At 39.9% G+C, this 15,020-nt stretch overlaps 1 protein-coding gene across 3 annotated transcripts in view; it reads right to left on the minus strand.

Moving 5' to 3' along the window:
• RPRD1B (regulation of nuclear pre-mRNA domain containing 1B) overlaps window positions 1-15,020 on the minus strand; it is a 58,637-nt gene that overhangs the window by 29,805 nt on the left and 13,812 nt on the right. For 2 of the 3 annotated variants that reach the window (XM_032142402.2, XM_032142403.2), the window contains exons 3-5: window positions 14,048-14,181; window positions 4,899-5,011; window positions 3,035-3,161 (exon numbers count right to left, since the gene is read on the minus strand). In XM_032142402.2, the coding sequence (XP_031998293.1) occupies window positions 3,035-3,161; window positions 4,899-5,011; window positions 14,048-14,181 (374 nt within the window). The remainder of the gene's footprint in view (window positions 1-3,034; window positions 3,162-4,898; window positions 5,012-14,047; window positions 14,182-15,020) is intronic. The other variant, XM_058433224.1, reaches the window with a different exon arrangement.

Here is a 15,020-nt window from a genome sequence, read left to right on the forward strand (position 1 = left end):
AGATGGAGAAGACCATGAGTGAAACAAGTTTTAGAGGAATGGTCAGAAGTTCAGTTTGGGGCAGACTAAGCTTGAAATGCCTATCAAGATATCCAACTAATAAAACTGAGTAGGAGGTTGGATATATGGGTCTCAAGTTCAAGGTGGAAGGGTCAACACTAGAGATGTAAATTAGGAAATCATCTGCAGAAAAACTCTTATTTATAGTCATGAAATTGGGTGAGAATGGCTGCCAGTGAAACCAGCTAAAGAAGGGGGCTAATATGAAGAGGTCAAGGAAGAGTGAAGAAACCAGCAAGGAGGCTGAAAGGACACAGAAAGAGAGGAGGAAAGCTAGAATAATGCAGGGTCCTAGTTCCCACTGCCACTGTAGCAACTTACCACAAATTTAGTGGCTTAGAATATCACCAATTAATTATCTTATGCCTTATCACAGTTGCTTCCTCCATTTTCAAAGTACATCGCTTCAACCTCTGCTTCCACGGTAATATCTCCTTCTCATTCCCCCTCTCCCACCTTCCTCTTACAAGGACCCTGTGATTACATTGGGTCCTCTTAAATAATCCAGGGTAATCTCCTCATCTCAAGATATTTAATCACATCTGCCAAGTCCTTTGGCCATATAAGATTACATATACACAGGTTCTGTGGATTAAAACATGGGCATTTGGGGGGTGGGGGGTCAGGAGGCATTATTCCAACTACTACACCAAGTGAAGAAAGTATTTTCAGGACGAAGAAATAATCTACCGGGCCAAATACTACTGGGGTGAAGTTAAGATGGCGGCAAAGAATCCACCACTGAGTTCAGCAACAAGGAAGTCATCAGCAACTGGGAGGACGGGAAGTGGAGAGACAGCACAGGCAATCCATTCAGGTGGTTTGGCCAAATAGAACAGAGAAATGAGGCAGTAGCTAGAGGAAGATATGGGGTCAACAAAAAAATCTTCCCAAGTGGGGGAAAAATTCATGTTTTTATGCTATTGAGAATGATCCAGTAAAGAGTAAAAAAATGGAAAATGTAGGAGAAAAGGGGAGCACTGTTGGAGCAATGGCCTTGGCTAGATGAGAAGGAGCAGATCTAATACACAGAGAGGCGGGTTTAGAAAACAGCATGTCCATGCAGAGAAACAGGAGGAAAAGTCAACTCAGACGTGTTAGTTTTTCCCAGCCACATTCCGCTGCACAGGTTCGGGAAAGGAACAGACAAAAAGCTAAATTTAAGAATGGTGGTTGCCAGGTGATATGGGAAGTGAAAAATGATGAGTTATTGTTTAATGGGTATAGAGTTTCAGTTTGGCAAGACGAAAAGAATTCTGGAAACTGGTTGTATAACAACGTGAGAATACTTAGCACAACTAAACTGCACACCTTTACGTTTTATGTAGCTTACCATTTTATATGTAGTTTATTTCATATGTATTTTACCACAACTAAAAATCAAAATAAAACAGGTATTTTAAAAGGAAGCTACATGAGACCTTTAGGTCAGTGAAACAGAGAAACGAAATTACGTTAGCTAGCTTTACATTAACTTGCTTGCAATTTTTGCAGATTATGATTTTGACAGTAAGAATAAATGAAGCGGTCCTTTTAGTAGTAAGTATTTTTAAAACATGATTTAACCTGTTTAGGGATTTTGCCAGGAGACTACACTGAAGGGAGAAAGAGAAGAAAATAGGTTGAAGGTGTGTGTGAGGAAGTGAAAAGAGAGACTCCAATCTGAGTAAAGAAGAAAATGAGGACTCGAGGGCTAGGAAGAGGTGGGGGAGGAATCACGAGACTGCAGGTCCCAGTGGGGTGAATTCCTGGGGTGGGAAAGCAGAGTTAGGGGCTGAGATGCTTCTTGCATGACTCAGAAGGCCTCCAAGCTGTGTTCTTCAACCCAGTACACCCACTGCCTGAGGTCTTTCCCTGTGCTGCTTCCTCTGCCTGGTGGCACTTCCTTCCCTTGGATATCCTCATGGCTTGCTTCCTAATTTTTCGGGTCTCTGCTCAAGGTCATCTCACCAGAAAGGCTTTCCCCAAACACCTTTAAAATACCATTAATACCGCCTGCAATCATTCTCCGCTCCCACCGCCCTGCTTTATTTTTCTTCTTGACACTTCACTTGAGGGGATATAGGTGGGCCTCAAATATTTGTTGAGGGAAATATTTCATCAGTGACCTTGATTTCCTTCAGATAGATATGGAAGAAGTTAGAGAAGCAGCCAAGTCAAGGGACTGGGGTGGGAAAATGGTGGCCTTTGGAAGACAGTGGAATGAAAGGCCTGAGCTTTTTTAAGGGGAAGAACATAGGCTTTGTAGCCTAGATTAGAATCCCAAGATCCACTACTTGTGTGACCTTGGACAAGACACCCATCTTCTGAAAGCCTCAATGTCCTCCTATGCAATATGGAGACACACATTCAGTCATCTCCAAAGACTATCACAAAGAACAGAAGTACCGGTGCAAAGTCTACTGTCAATATTAGTTCATGTTGCATTCCTTCCTTTCAATTTCCCATGCAGAAAGCAGGAATCATGTCAACTGCCCCTCCCTGTTTAACTAGGGAGGTCACGATTAGGGCAAAATGACATGTCTAACACACACCTGAAATTCCTGGCATTGAAGGCACTATCATCTACAAGGCTTGTCAGAGAGCAGGGTACAAATCACACAGCCCTGAATCATAATTTTTTTTCTTTTAGTAAGAGGATTATGAGTCTAACAGACAGAATACCTAATCTACCCCACCCACCCCACAGGCACACAATTTTTATTATGTTTTTAACAGACCTTATTTAGAGTGCCACAGGTTGTGGCACACCAGCATTTCTGCAATAATTCCTAGAATCACTATTCAAGCTCTGACTATTTCAAAAGTTTCTTTGTTCACCACGTGAGCTACATTTGCAAATCCCAAGATGGTAGAGCAACCAATACAACATGAAAAGTAGTCTATATCTGCAGACGTAAGTATGGCCTAGGGTTAGCTGTATTACAGTTATGTCCCTCTTTCCTCACCTTTCACCCAAACTCTACCTTCTCACCTGTTATTTTTTCCAATAGAGAAACATCTTGCACTTCCTGGGGCAGAGAAGCAATTTTCTGTCGGACAGTAGCATCCCCTGATGCGGCATTTTCCAGATCCTGCAAAGCTTTGATTAGTTCCTCAGTCTGTAAAATGAAAACACAAACAACACTATCCATTAAGACATGGGGTTTAAAGAAAATTAGTTGGAGTTAAATGAGGAGAAAACAAATTCTAAAAACAGTCATTCCTGCCATTTCTTAAAAAAACTGTTCTGAGCCCCAGAGCTTACATGTAAGTCAGTGTCACAGACTCTAAGAAAATCTACAAAATTAGTTTATCTAAGTCCATGGAAGAACATGAATGAAATTCTGTATATATTTTTTTAATTCTAAAAGAACATGTTTTTGGCAATTCAAAACAATGGAGTTTGGTTCATGTTGTTTAATTTCAAATGATGTATCATTTCCAGTATAGAATAAAGGTATAAATATCAGATGTTAACAATTGTGTGTTGTGGCCAGGTGTGGTGGCTCGCACCTATAATCCTAGCACTTTGGGAAGCCAAGGCAGGAGGATCACTTGAGCCCAGGAGTTCGAGACCAGCCTGGACAATATAGTGAGACCCTGTCTCTACAAAAAAATAAAATAAAATAATTAGCCAAGCATGGTGGCATGTGTCTACAGTCCCAGCTACTTGGGAGGCTGAGGTAGGAGTATCACTTGAGCCTTGGAGGTTGAGTCTGCAGTGAACTATGATCATGCTACTGCACACCAGCCTGGGTAACAGAGCAAGATCCTGTCTTAAGAAGAAGAACGAAAAAATTGTACGTTGACTGATCAACCTACTTCAATTCTTTCTTGAGTTTTCTTGACAAAATGAATGTCACTCCCAAAATTAAATGTATCAAACTTATTATAAACCAAGGCGGAAAAAACAAGAAAAGTAAACCAGGGATGCATTTTCTGTATATATCAAAAAGGAGTTTCTTAAATTGTCAGAAAACAATGCTAACAGGCCACTCCATAATCACCAAGGAGTAGCTAGCTCTGTAGATGGTAGTTAGATTACCCTGAAAGGTAATAATCTAGGCTGTCATCTTTAAAGTGTTTAAATCCAAAGATATATGACCTAACACTGCTGTCATTTAATCCCTAGTCTAACTCAACACCGTAACATAACGCAAACTAGACATGCTTCCTATTTACAGAGGCTTTAAGCATGACCATGTGTAATAAAGCTGTTTTAGGCAAAATAAGATGAAGGCCCCGCCCCCCCTTGAAAAGAGCATGGGCTCTGAAGTCAGACACATCTGGATTTAAATTAAGACACTGGTCAAGTTACTTAAACTGTCACCTTGTGCCCAAATTCTTTCATTTAGATTTTGTAAGCTAACCTGTATAGCCAAATAACACAAACACATGGGTAAAGACTAACTCCCTGTTTTAATATTTAATAGGCTATAGTGCAGCAAATTTGCTATTGACACATAGACTGTTTTTAGATATTAATGAGTTATTTACTTTATAAAACTACCATGCTACTGGAGACAGGCCATGGTAGAAGACTTTTGAATGTCTTTCTAATATTATCTATCCCTTTCTCCAAAATCTATTTTTAAAGAATATTCTTAATTTCTAGGATTGAAAAAACCAAGTCCAAGTACTTTATAAAACATAAGCCCATCCCAGAGTTATGGCACGCAAAGACATAGTGACGCCTGCCATCCGGCAAGCTCCTTTGGGCAGGATGATGCACGGGGCCCGAGAGGTGCCCTCTGATGATTCCATACCAGTGGTCGCTGGCGCCACCTTGTGGCCATAGTCTTCAACTAGAGGTCACTTTAAGCCACTCTTCCTACACTCTGGGGGTCAAGACCTACCAAGAGGGGTCCTGCAGAAGGATCCTGAGGAGAGTAGCTGCCAGGGTAGTCGTCATCCTCCTCCTCTTGAATTTGCTGAAAAGTTCGTTTCAGAGATTTCTTCTCTTCTGTTGCTAGAGGAAAAAGTGATAAATTTGAGTCACATATCCTGTAGTGATAAGTCACATGCTATGCACAATGGGCCACATGTAAAAACAGGGCAGAAGGGGCACACATTTTCAGAATGGCTTAATAGTAACCTTTATGCTAGTTATTTTAAATTGACTGTAGTTCCCTACATTACTGAAAAGAGTCAAACAGGTCTTTGTCCGTCATCTCAGACTGATTCTCTGGTAAAATACTACGGAAAACAGGCATCTAAAGCGAAACTTACCCAACTATCACCCTTGAGTAAGAAACTCATGGGACAATACAATGAAGCAAACCAACGTGTGCTAGGGTTTACAGAGAACATATTGTGTATAAAATGAGATACGTTATGCTTTCCAGTGATCATTTCAGAAATAGGAGAGAAAATTTTATCAATAAAATTGTGTCAAACACAAATATTCTTTACACTATTCCCCTAAAAATAAAATAAATCTAATTTTACCTTAAAATTAAAATAACCATTACTGAGACATGTGATTGATACTACTGAGAAAAATTACTTAAGTTATCATTTTAAATTTAACCACTTTTGAGGCTGACAGGTTACATTCTTTATGATCTATCTGCACCGTTATGTTTTTACATTGTTATGACAGATGTGTTAATTCCAAAATCATTCTTTTTGCATCAAATTAGACAATACAAAATAAATGCCAAACAACTGTGGGAAATAAATCTAAATGATAAATTCTAGTTTAGAAAGTAAAGAAATATTGGACACAGCCTGTGCCTGGCATTGCAATAGTTTCCTTTTAATCTTTCCAACAATTTTAAGATACAGCATCTCCATCTGACAGGTGAGAAAACAAAGGCCAGGGAGGTTAAGTGACACACTTACGGTATGACTCCAAAACCTGTCCTCTTTCCACTGCACTCGAATTACTTAGCACCACACAGGTACCCTCTCATTTAGAAAAAAAAGGGGGGACACCAGGCACCTGCTTCAGATACATACACATTTTTTGCTTACACACTTTCTTCCGGAACCAAGCCATTTAGCTCCTGTTCTCTACATTATATACATCATGTACTAACTGACCAAACTTATGTTTGAAGTGAAAGCCAGGTCAATATCATGAGTTTTATTTTTATTTTATTTTTTTTTAGATGGAGTTTTTGCTCTCTTGCCCAGGCTGGAGTGCAGTGGCACGTTCTCAGCTCATTGCAACTTCCGCCTCCTGGGTTCCAGCAAGTCTCCCACCTCAGCCTCCCGAGTAGCTGGGATTACAGGCACTTGCCCCCATGCCTGGCTAATTTTTGTATTTTTAGTAGAGTCAGGGTTTCATTCACCATGTTGGCCAGGCTGGTCTCGAACTCCTGGCCTCCAGTGACCCACCCACCTCGGCCTCCCAAAGTCCTGGGATTACAGGTGTGAGCCACCACGCCTGGCCAAGTTTCATTTTTTCTTAATGTTTTTGTCTATTACAAAAAGAGGAGACAGCAGCATCTGCAATACAGGCCGTCCTCACTTTGTGCATGCATTCTATTATACACAGATTTGTTATCATGGCTTCGTTAAATGACACCACTCCCTCAATAAAACAAGTTTGAACTTCAGTTCCATGGCATATTAACTCTTGAGTAGTTGCATAAAGTACAAATTTTGCTGCTAACTTCAGCCCCCAAATTATGATCAGTGACCAATCACATCATTCTTCAAGTCTATCAGTGATTGGTCACCGCACACCTGTTATGCAGGTCACACAAAGACAGCAAAGTGCTTCACTGTGCTGTCTCCTTATCACCCAGTGATAACACCCACATTTTATAAAAATGAATGATAAGAGGGTATTGATCATAAAGACGAATGTGGAACAAAGAAACTGAAACAAAAGCTAATGCTGGAACTGAAATCCCAATGGCACATCAATGAAGTTACAGAAGGAAGAGCACGCTGCAGGATGCTGCCACTGCCAGCATCAGAGGGAGCCTAGACCCATGGCCAGAGGAACTTGTAGAGGCCAACTTAGCAAAGAAGAAAGTGGGAGTGATGAAAAGAATGACAACGTCCTGGAGGAAGAGACACTAACAAAAAAAACAACAACTGCATGCTAAAGAAACTGAGAGGTATTTTACAATACTGAAAGCATAAAAGACAAAATGTTGGAAGCTGATCCAAACAAAATATAGTATGACAATTTGCAAAGCCATAGAAAAGATGTTTGCTCTGTATATGTATATAAATTATACCAGAAGAAGGCAACCCTTGTTCAAACTACTCTTGATAAGTTTGTTAAAAAGAAAACACACTTTAATTCTCAATGTTTCTAATTTGTTGTTACAGCATATTAAATAACTATTAGTTTACTATCTCTTTTGTTTCCCTACACACTTGGAATCAACAGTGAGTTTTTAATTCTTTGACAAAAAAAAATTTTAAAAGTCACAGAACAATCATAATTTTCCCCACTGATTATAAAGATTGCTTTGCATGGGTTCAGCTTGCACGGTCACGGTTATAGTCCTGCACCACTATGCAAAGCAAAGATTGCTATATTTTTAATACGAAAAATCTATTAGGATAAAATTTACATAAGAAACACCTAACAGTACTTTGTACATAGTAGCTGCCTAATTAATGTGTGCTATGACCCATGCAGACACTTAGCCACTGTGGCATCAAAGCAGTCATGTGGAAGGAGTGGCCATTAGAAGGTAAGTACAAACTTCAAAATTTTTTATACTGTTCTGTTTGCTTTCAAGCACCTAGAAGAGTACTCAGTAAGTAACTACTAGATACGCTAAAGAAGGTAGAAAAAAATTATAAAACTTGAAATCCTTCTGTTTTCAAACTCTCACACAGAAATTATTATATATAAACATCAAACACTACCTCAAGACACTTAGAATTCCTGAATTTTGGCACTGGGAGGACTTAGATAGACCTATACCTTTGTTTCCCCCAACTCAAATTTTCATGAAAATATCTAGGTCCACAGGTTGCAGTTTGCCCAAAGTCAGAGAGTTTGTTAGTGTAAATGTGGGTGCTACAGATCAAAGCCTCCTTATCTAGGATTATCTTTACCACTACACACTGCTGCTCACAAACAGCATTACAAGACTTAAAATAAGAAATCATTTTAGGACAACTTATGTCCTTTGCCATCCTGATGGCAGAGGACACAATAGGTGTTAACCATTACCCTACTTTTCCAGTTTCCTCCTATTTCCATTTGGAGGACCTACTGGTGCTACAAACGTAAGATTTCTGGACATGAATTACTAATCATTTCCCCCATAGGGCTCCTCATTCCCTGAGCTACCTATTTCCATTATGAACACTTTCACTGACCTGTCTTCCAGGTACAAGGCCTTAGAAACCATTAGAATCTATCCCAAGGTCCCAGTTTCTAGCAGATTCCATACCTCAGAAGGATGCCTTACATACTCCCTCCCTCTGCTCCTTCACCTACACAGCCTCTTATCAGCAATCTGCCCTTTGTCACAGCTGGTTAAGACCACTGTCTCCCCGCCTCTAGTTGCTCCTTTCCCAAGTTAGACTATACAGTTGTCCCTCAGTATCCATGGGGGATTGGTTCCAGGACCGCCATGGATATCAAAATCTAGGGATACTCAAGATCCCATTACAAAATGGCATAGTATTTACATATAACTTACGCACACATCCTCCCGTATACTTTATGTCTAGATTATAGTACCTAATACAATGTACATGATATGTAAATAATTGTCACACTGTTTCGTTTTTAAAGTATGTATTATTTTTACCCAAAATATATTCAATATGCAGCTGGTTGCATTCGCAGATGTGGAACCTGTAAATATGGAAGACTGTATTCTATTATTAAATTAATCTTCCTAAAGCGGAATGCTCACTCCATCATGTCCCTATACATAAACTTTAAGGGGCTTCTAATGATTTTACAGATTCCTCCTAAGTTCAAAGCCTAATGATGACAATGGCCTCCAACTCCCACGGCACTCGGGCCTCTCTTAAAGCACCTGGCCTTGCTACTCTGGCCACTGGCAAGCGTTCTTCTCCAACAGGAGCACTTTGTGTCTTATTCCTCTACATCCCTACAGTACCTAGAAAAGGGCTGATAAGTCGGAGTTTGAAACTGCTTGAAGGGAGGAGTCACAGAGCTTGGAACATGCTAGTGCTAGGCCAGAAATGACTATCACTGCTACGAAGTCAGCAGTTATGGTGTCCAGTATTGTCAGTCTAGTCAGACAGCCATTAAAAATAACTTAGGATTTCCAGGTTTCCTTTTCAAAAGCTATACATTTTTTAAAAAATTAAAATTACTTTAAAAACTAGAATATTTGTCAGTTCCATTTCTACATCTGAATTTAAGGTAAGCCTTCCACTATCAATTCAGCTTCTACCACAGTATATATTTACACTCCCTTTTTCAATCACTCAACCACTCTGTTTACAGGCAGGACAAACTGTGGGGGTAGCCAAAGTCCTTCTGTCCTCATACTGGGCACCTTCTATTCTATCCTCCAACTTGTCCCTCTGTCTCCAGCAGGCCTTGTACTCAGCTAACCTTAAGTAATCCTCGTTACCTAAGGGTTTATGGTATGCCTCTTACAACCTGATTGTGGGAGAATTTCAGACACTATGGCACACTGTGAAACTAATCTTAAGGCAAAAAGCTGGCCTACAGGCTCCCAAATCACATTATAATAAGCAGCCATCTACCGTAAAGCTGGATCTTCTAGAGGATCCACTTGAAATTTTCTGTGATTTAAAAAAAAAAAAAAAACCCTGTGTTTGGTCCGAGTGCAGCGGTGTTTACAACTAATTGATCGCCATCAGTTACAGGTTTTTTTGTTCCTTCTCTACTCCCACTGCTTCAATTGACTAGTTAACAACAACAAACACACCTATAGATTTTATATTATTTTTATAATGAGAAAAGGATCAGGAAATATTGTTTGCAACAGCTCCCTCATTCTTTGCTCCACCCCTGCATAATAAAGGACATTTTAATAAGGCACATTAAACTTTACTTGTGGAAAGAAAAGAACCTGTAACAGATAAAAGTCTAACATTTGAGGCACAGTTCTACAAGCTGTCTACCCTTATCATCTCACTGAACTGAGTAGCCAAATCCAGGCATAAACCCAGGGGAGTTGCACCTAGAACTCATACTCTTAGCTACCATGTTCTCCAGCCTCACACAAGAACTGGGTGACTGAAAATATTAAAAACCTCTTCTTACTTTTGCTACCAGATCATATATAGAAACTCAGCATATTAGATACTAGAACTGGCAGGGGCAAACAAAACTCATATCATTGCCCTACTGATAATATCTTACCTGCATTATCTCAAGTAATCCTCATCACAACCCTAGAAGGTATTACCATTAATAGCCATACTGTACAGTCAGGATCTGAGCTTCAGAGGGATCAAATGCTATGGCCAAGGTCACAGAGCTTTAGAAATGACAGCTAGGGGCTGGGCGTGGTGGCTCACACCTGTAATCCCGCCACTTTGGGAGGCCGAGGTGGGCGGATCACCTGAGGTTGGGAGTTTGGGACCAGCCTGACCAACATGGAGAAACCCCATCTCTACTAAAAATACAAAATTAGCCAGGCGTGGTGGCACATGCCTGTAATCCCAGCTACTTGGAAGGCTGAGGCAGGAGAATCACTTGAACCTGGGAGGCGGAGGTTGCGGTGAGCCAAGGTCGCACCATTGCACTCTAGCCTGGGCGACAGAGCAAGACTCCATCTCAAAAAAAAAAAAAAAAAAAAAAAGAAATGACAGCTAGAATACTGTGGAAGTCTGAATAGCTAAACTATATTAAGATCCAGGAAAGCTGGGTAACCTACTCACAAATTCCTACCAAAATTCAAGTTTATTGAAACCATGTGCTTTCAGGAAATACAACAGTGTGAAGAATATCAGCTTTAAAGTCATATAGACCTGGGAATTCGCCACTTATCAATTATCTCTCTCTGAACAAAATTACTATACCTTTTTGAGCCAGTATCCTTATCTAAAGTATGAAAATAATACCGAATTCACAGAGTAGTTGTAAGGATCTAAAACAAATTAACATGAAAAGCAGCCAGCAGAGGCTGGTACATAACGGATGCTCAATAAATGCTAGTCCCTTTGTATCTACCCTCTCTCTCTAAATCCTCCTACAACCATATACAACATGAGTCACATGTGGCTCAAATAAAAAAAGTTCCATTCAGTCAAGCAACACCTTGAGTATTCTCAAGAGTAGAGAACTTTTCTCCTTTTCTTACTTTTTAAATTTTGTTTTTAACTGACAAATAATAATTGTATATATTTATAGGGTACAGTGTGATATTTTGAGAGACACCTTTAGAACACCTCAAGAGACAGGTTTATAAACTTAATACCCAGTTCTAAAACAGAATTTCTAAACTCATGCATTCTCTAATGTTGTAAGAACTGTCAAATTTCCATAGAAAAATTTTTATTTCAGAGGTAAACTCCATGAAGTTGCCTGAAGACAAAGAATTACCCATGAATCAAAGCTGGAATATAAAAGGACTACTCAAATTTGGAAATAAACTTCTGGAGAACTCATCAACATTTGAAAGGACTGTGGTAAAATATTCTGATAACTCAGATCCAGAGAAGAGAGTGAAGACAGAGTGAGTCAGCTGGGACTAACACACGTTGAAATCTTTTGATGTGTGTTTTCATCTTTATAGAATAGAGAAAGAGAAATTATCTTTAGATCAGCATTATCCTCTACCTAGAGGAAACTGCCTCTGTTATTGTTAATGTCTGTCTAGACTCTCAAAAAAAAAATCAGAAACCCAATGAAGCTATTTCCAATACTATCACTGCCACAAATTCCACACATTCCCAGAGTGCAAACCTATTCCTCACTCTTTTCTCCCTCTTTCCTATAGCATCTAGCATAGCTGTTTTTCAAAGTATGTGTCCAAAATTGTACATTAAATTGAAATTCAACATTAGCTTCAAACATCCTTTCAAGGCTCTCCTACTTGCCCAAAGGTGTTTTTAAAAACCAGCACTGTTTACCAATGAACTCTAAGGCAGAGTAAAGAATGCTGAGTAATTCCCCAAAGCTGTACTGAAGACCTCCAAAGGACACAATACAAACACCAGAATCCAAAGCAGGAAACATCTTGCTTTTCAGAAGCTACCAATCACCTGAGTGATCCTAAAATTATCTTCTAGCAACACCAAGTAAAACAACAATGACCTGCAGTCTGAAAGCACTTATGTCATTCACAGAAAGCCTCTAACCTTTGGTTTCACAGGAAAGTTACCCACTGTAAAATGCAAATAATTCCAGACCTGGAAAGGATCACGAAGGGTACACAAAAGGGTTGCTCAGTGAAGGATACTGTCACACATGCTAATCATGACTAGGTTCTATAGCAGATGCATGTACAAAGTACCAGAGAACAAGGAGGGAATGACCACATGGGCCCAGACAAGCCAGGGAAGATGTCAGAATGAGAGTTGCATTCTTGGAAAATGAGTTCATCACACAGTGAAAGCGGTAGAAGGACATCAAGTAGAGGTAACAGTAGATGGAAAGGAAGCAGTGCCAACAGAGCATCCAGAGGGGAAACTGTCGGCAATTCAGTTTGGCCACAGAATACAGTGTAAATGAGGAAGTGGCAGGAGAAGAATCTGGAAAAACAGGCTAGTTCAGATAGAAAGGGTCTTCAATACTATCAGTACTTGGACTTGATCCTCCAGGAAACAAGTATGTATGCAGGCAGGTCAGATCTGTAGCTAAGAAACATGTCATGCCAACTAGAATTAAACCACAACTAACCAGAAGCCAAGTAACTAAACAACATTTGATCTTACTCTTTAAAGAAAAAAATAGGCCAGGTGCGGTGGCTCACGCCTATAATCCCAGCACTTTGGGAGGCTGAGGCGGGTGGATCACAAGGTCAGGAGTTCAAGACCAGCCTGGCCAAGATGGTGAAACCCTGTCTCTACCAAAAATACAAAAATCAGCCAGGCATGGTGGCAGGTGCCTGTAATCCCAGCTACTCAGGAGGCTAAGACAAGGAACTGCTTGAACCCGGGAGGCGGAGGTTGCAGTGAGCTGAGATCATACCACTGCACTCCAGTCCGGGTAACAGAGAAAGACTCTGTCTCAAAAAAAAAAAAAAGAAAGAAAAAAGAAAAAATAATATAAGCTCTTATTAAGGGCTTTGCAAAATTCACACACAGATGCACTTCCTAAAGATATCCTGGGTTCAGTAAAGATCAAAATCAATTTTAAGCTGGGTGCAGTGACTCACACCTGTAATCCAGCACTTTGGGAGGCCAGGGCAGGCAGATCACTTGAGGTCAGGAGTTCGAGACCAGCCTGGCAAACATGGTGAAACCCTGTCTTTTCTAAAAATACAAAAATTAGCCGGGTGTTGTGGCAGGTGCCTGAATCTCAGCTACTTGGGAGGCTGGGGCAGGAGAATGGCTTGAACCCAGGAGGTGGAGGTTGCAGTGAGCTGAGATCCTGCCACTGCACTCCAGCCTGGATGACAGGGTGAGACTCTTGTCTCCAAAACAAACAAACAATTAACTTTAGACAGGCACCATGCTGACAATCCTAAGGATATGTTTCAAAAGCACATCTACATTTAATTAAACCAAGTTCTTAAAAAGTTAAGAAACTTATCCAAGGTCCTATTGTAGTTAATGGCAGAGCAAGGACAAAATCTTAGTCCAGGCTACTTCCTAGTTCACCACAACTCTGAACAACTTTGTTGTTCCTTTCCTTGTGCAAGGAAAGTCTCTGAAAGACAGAAGCAAGCCAAGGAAAACAGAGAGCAAAAGTCAGATGTGAGAGGATGAATAGCATGAATACCAGAACCAGGCTTACACGCTGTGAGCACTACATAAATTCTCACCATCATTCATGATCATCTCTCTCTCTGAAGAATCATAAAATCGCTGGTGGTTGTTCACAGCAAACCCCACTGCAGCTTTTCATATTTGATTCGAAAGTAGGCAAAGACCAAGAGCTGTAAACATGTGGTGATGTTTCTACCTTTGGGGGGAGGGCTCTTGGAGTCCTCCATAGACAGCTTCAGCTGCTGTATGAACTCGCCGCCATACACACTTCGTTCTTGCCAGATGTTCAGCAATCTTTCTAAAGGTTTTTTACAGCCTTCATCTGCCTCTCTGCCCAGAAAAGATGAAAAGATATATATAAGCTTAAGATCTTTTGTTTTTAATTAGGACAGACCTACTTAAAAAAAAAAAAAAAAGAAATCAACAACTGACTAAATGATTTACACATTTAAAAGCAAAAGAATAAGGTACATATTGTAATACCTGGATACCCAAAACTTGACCACAAACTACATTCTTCGTGTAGTGGGAGGGATCATGCCATAATCGAAATCAAATGCGACCAAAAGTCAATGGCCAATTTTTACAGACAGAAAATTATCAAAACTCCATCTTATCAATTGTGATAGCTTGCTTTTTAAGAAGACGTTAATTAAAATGTACTGCCAGACATTCTGCTGGAAATTAAAAGTGGATCAGAACTCTTAAAGATAGAAAAATGATTTTAAAAAACCAGACGTTTAAAACAGGAAATAAATTCACTGCAACTCATCAATTCTAACACACCAACACCTCTAACATGTATAAACACAATCACATATATGTATATGTCAAGACTCATTCCAGTTCTAACCACTTCATAATTATTTTAATTCTGGGCTAAGTCCGTAGTCCAGGTTCACACAAAGGTATCTGATAATCTTAGAACACACTTAATAATGCAGTCCTTCATAATTTATATCAAAGGATATGAATTAGAAGTTAGAAAATGTTTTCCCCTGACATGTTAACTCCTGAAACAGGATATAAAGGACTATACTAGCACTCACTGAGAACCAATTGCCTACAATAAAATGTCAGACAGCAAGCAGAAGATTGGGTTAGACTTTCTGAAAGCAAAGTGAATTCAGTCACCACCCACTGTTACCATGAATTCTTCTGTTTTGTGA

Source organism: Hylobates moloch, unplaced genomic scaffold (genome assembly GCF_009828535.3).
Source record: "Hylobates moloch isolate HMO894 unplaced genomic scaffold, HMol_V3 SCAFFOLD_21, whole genome shotgun sequence".
In the NCBI taxonomy this organism is placed as follows: Eukaryota; Metazoa; Chordata; class Mammalia; order Primates; family Hylobatidae; genus Hylobates; species Hylobates moloch.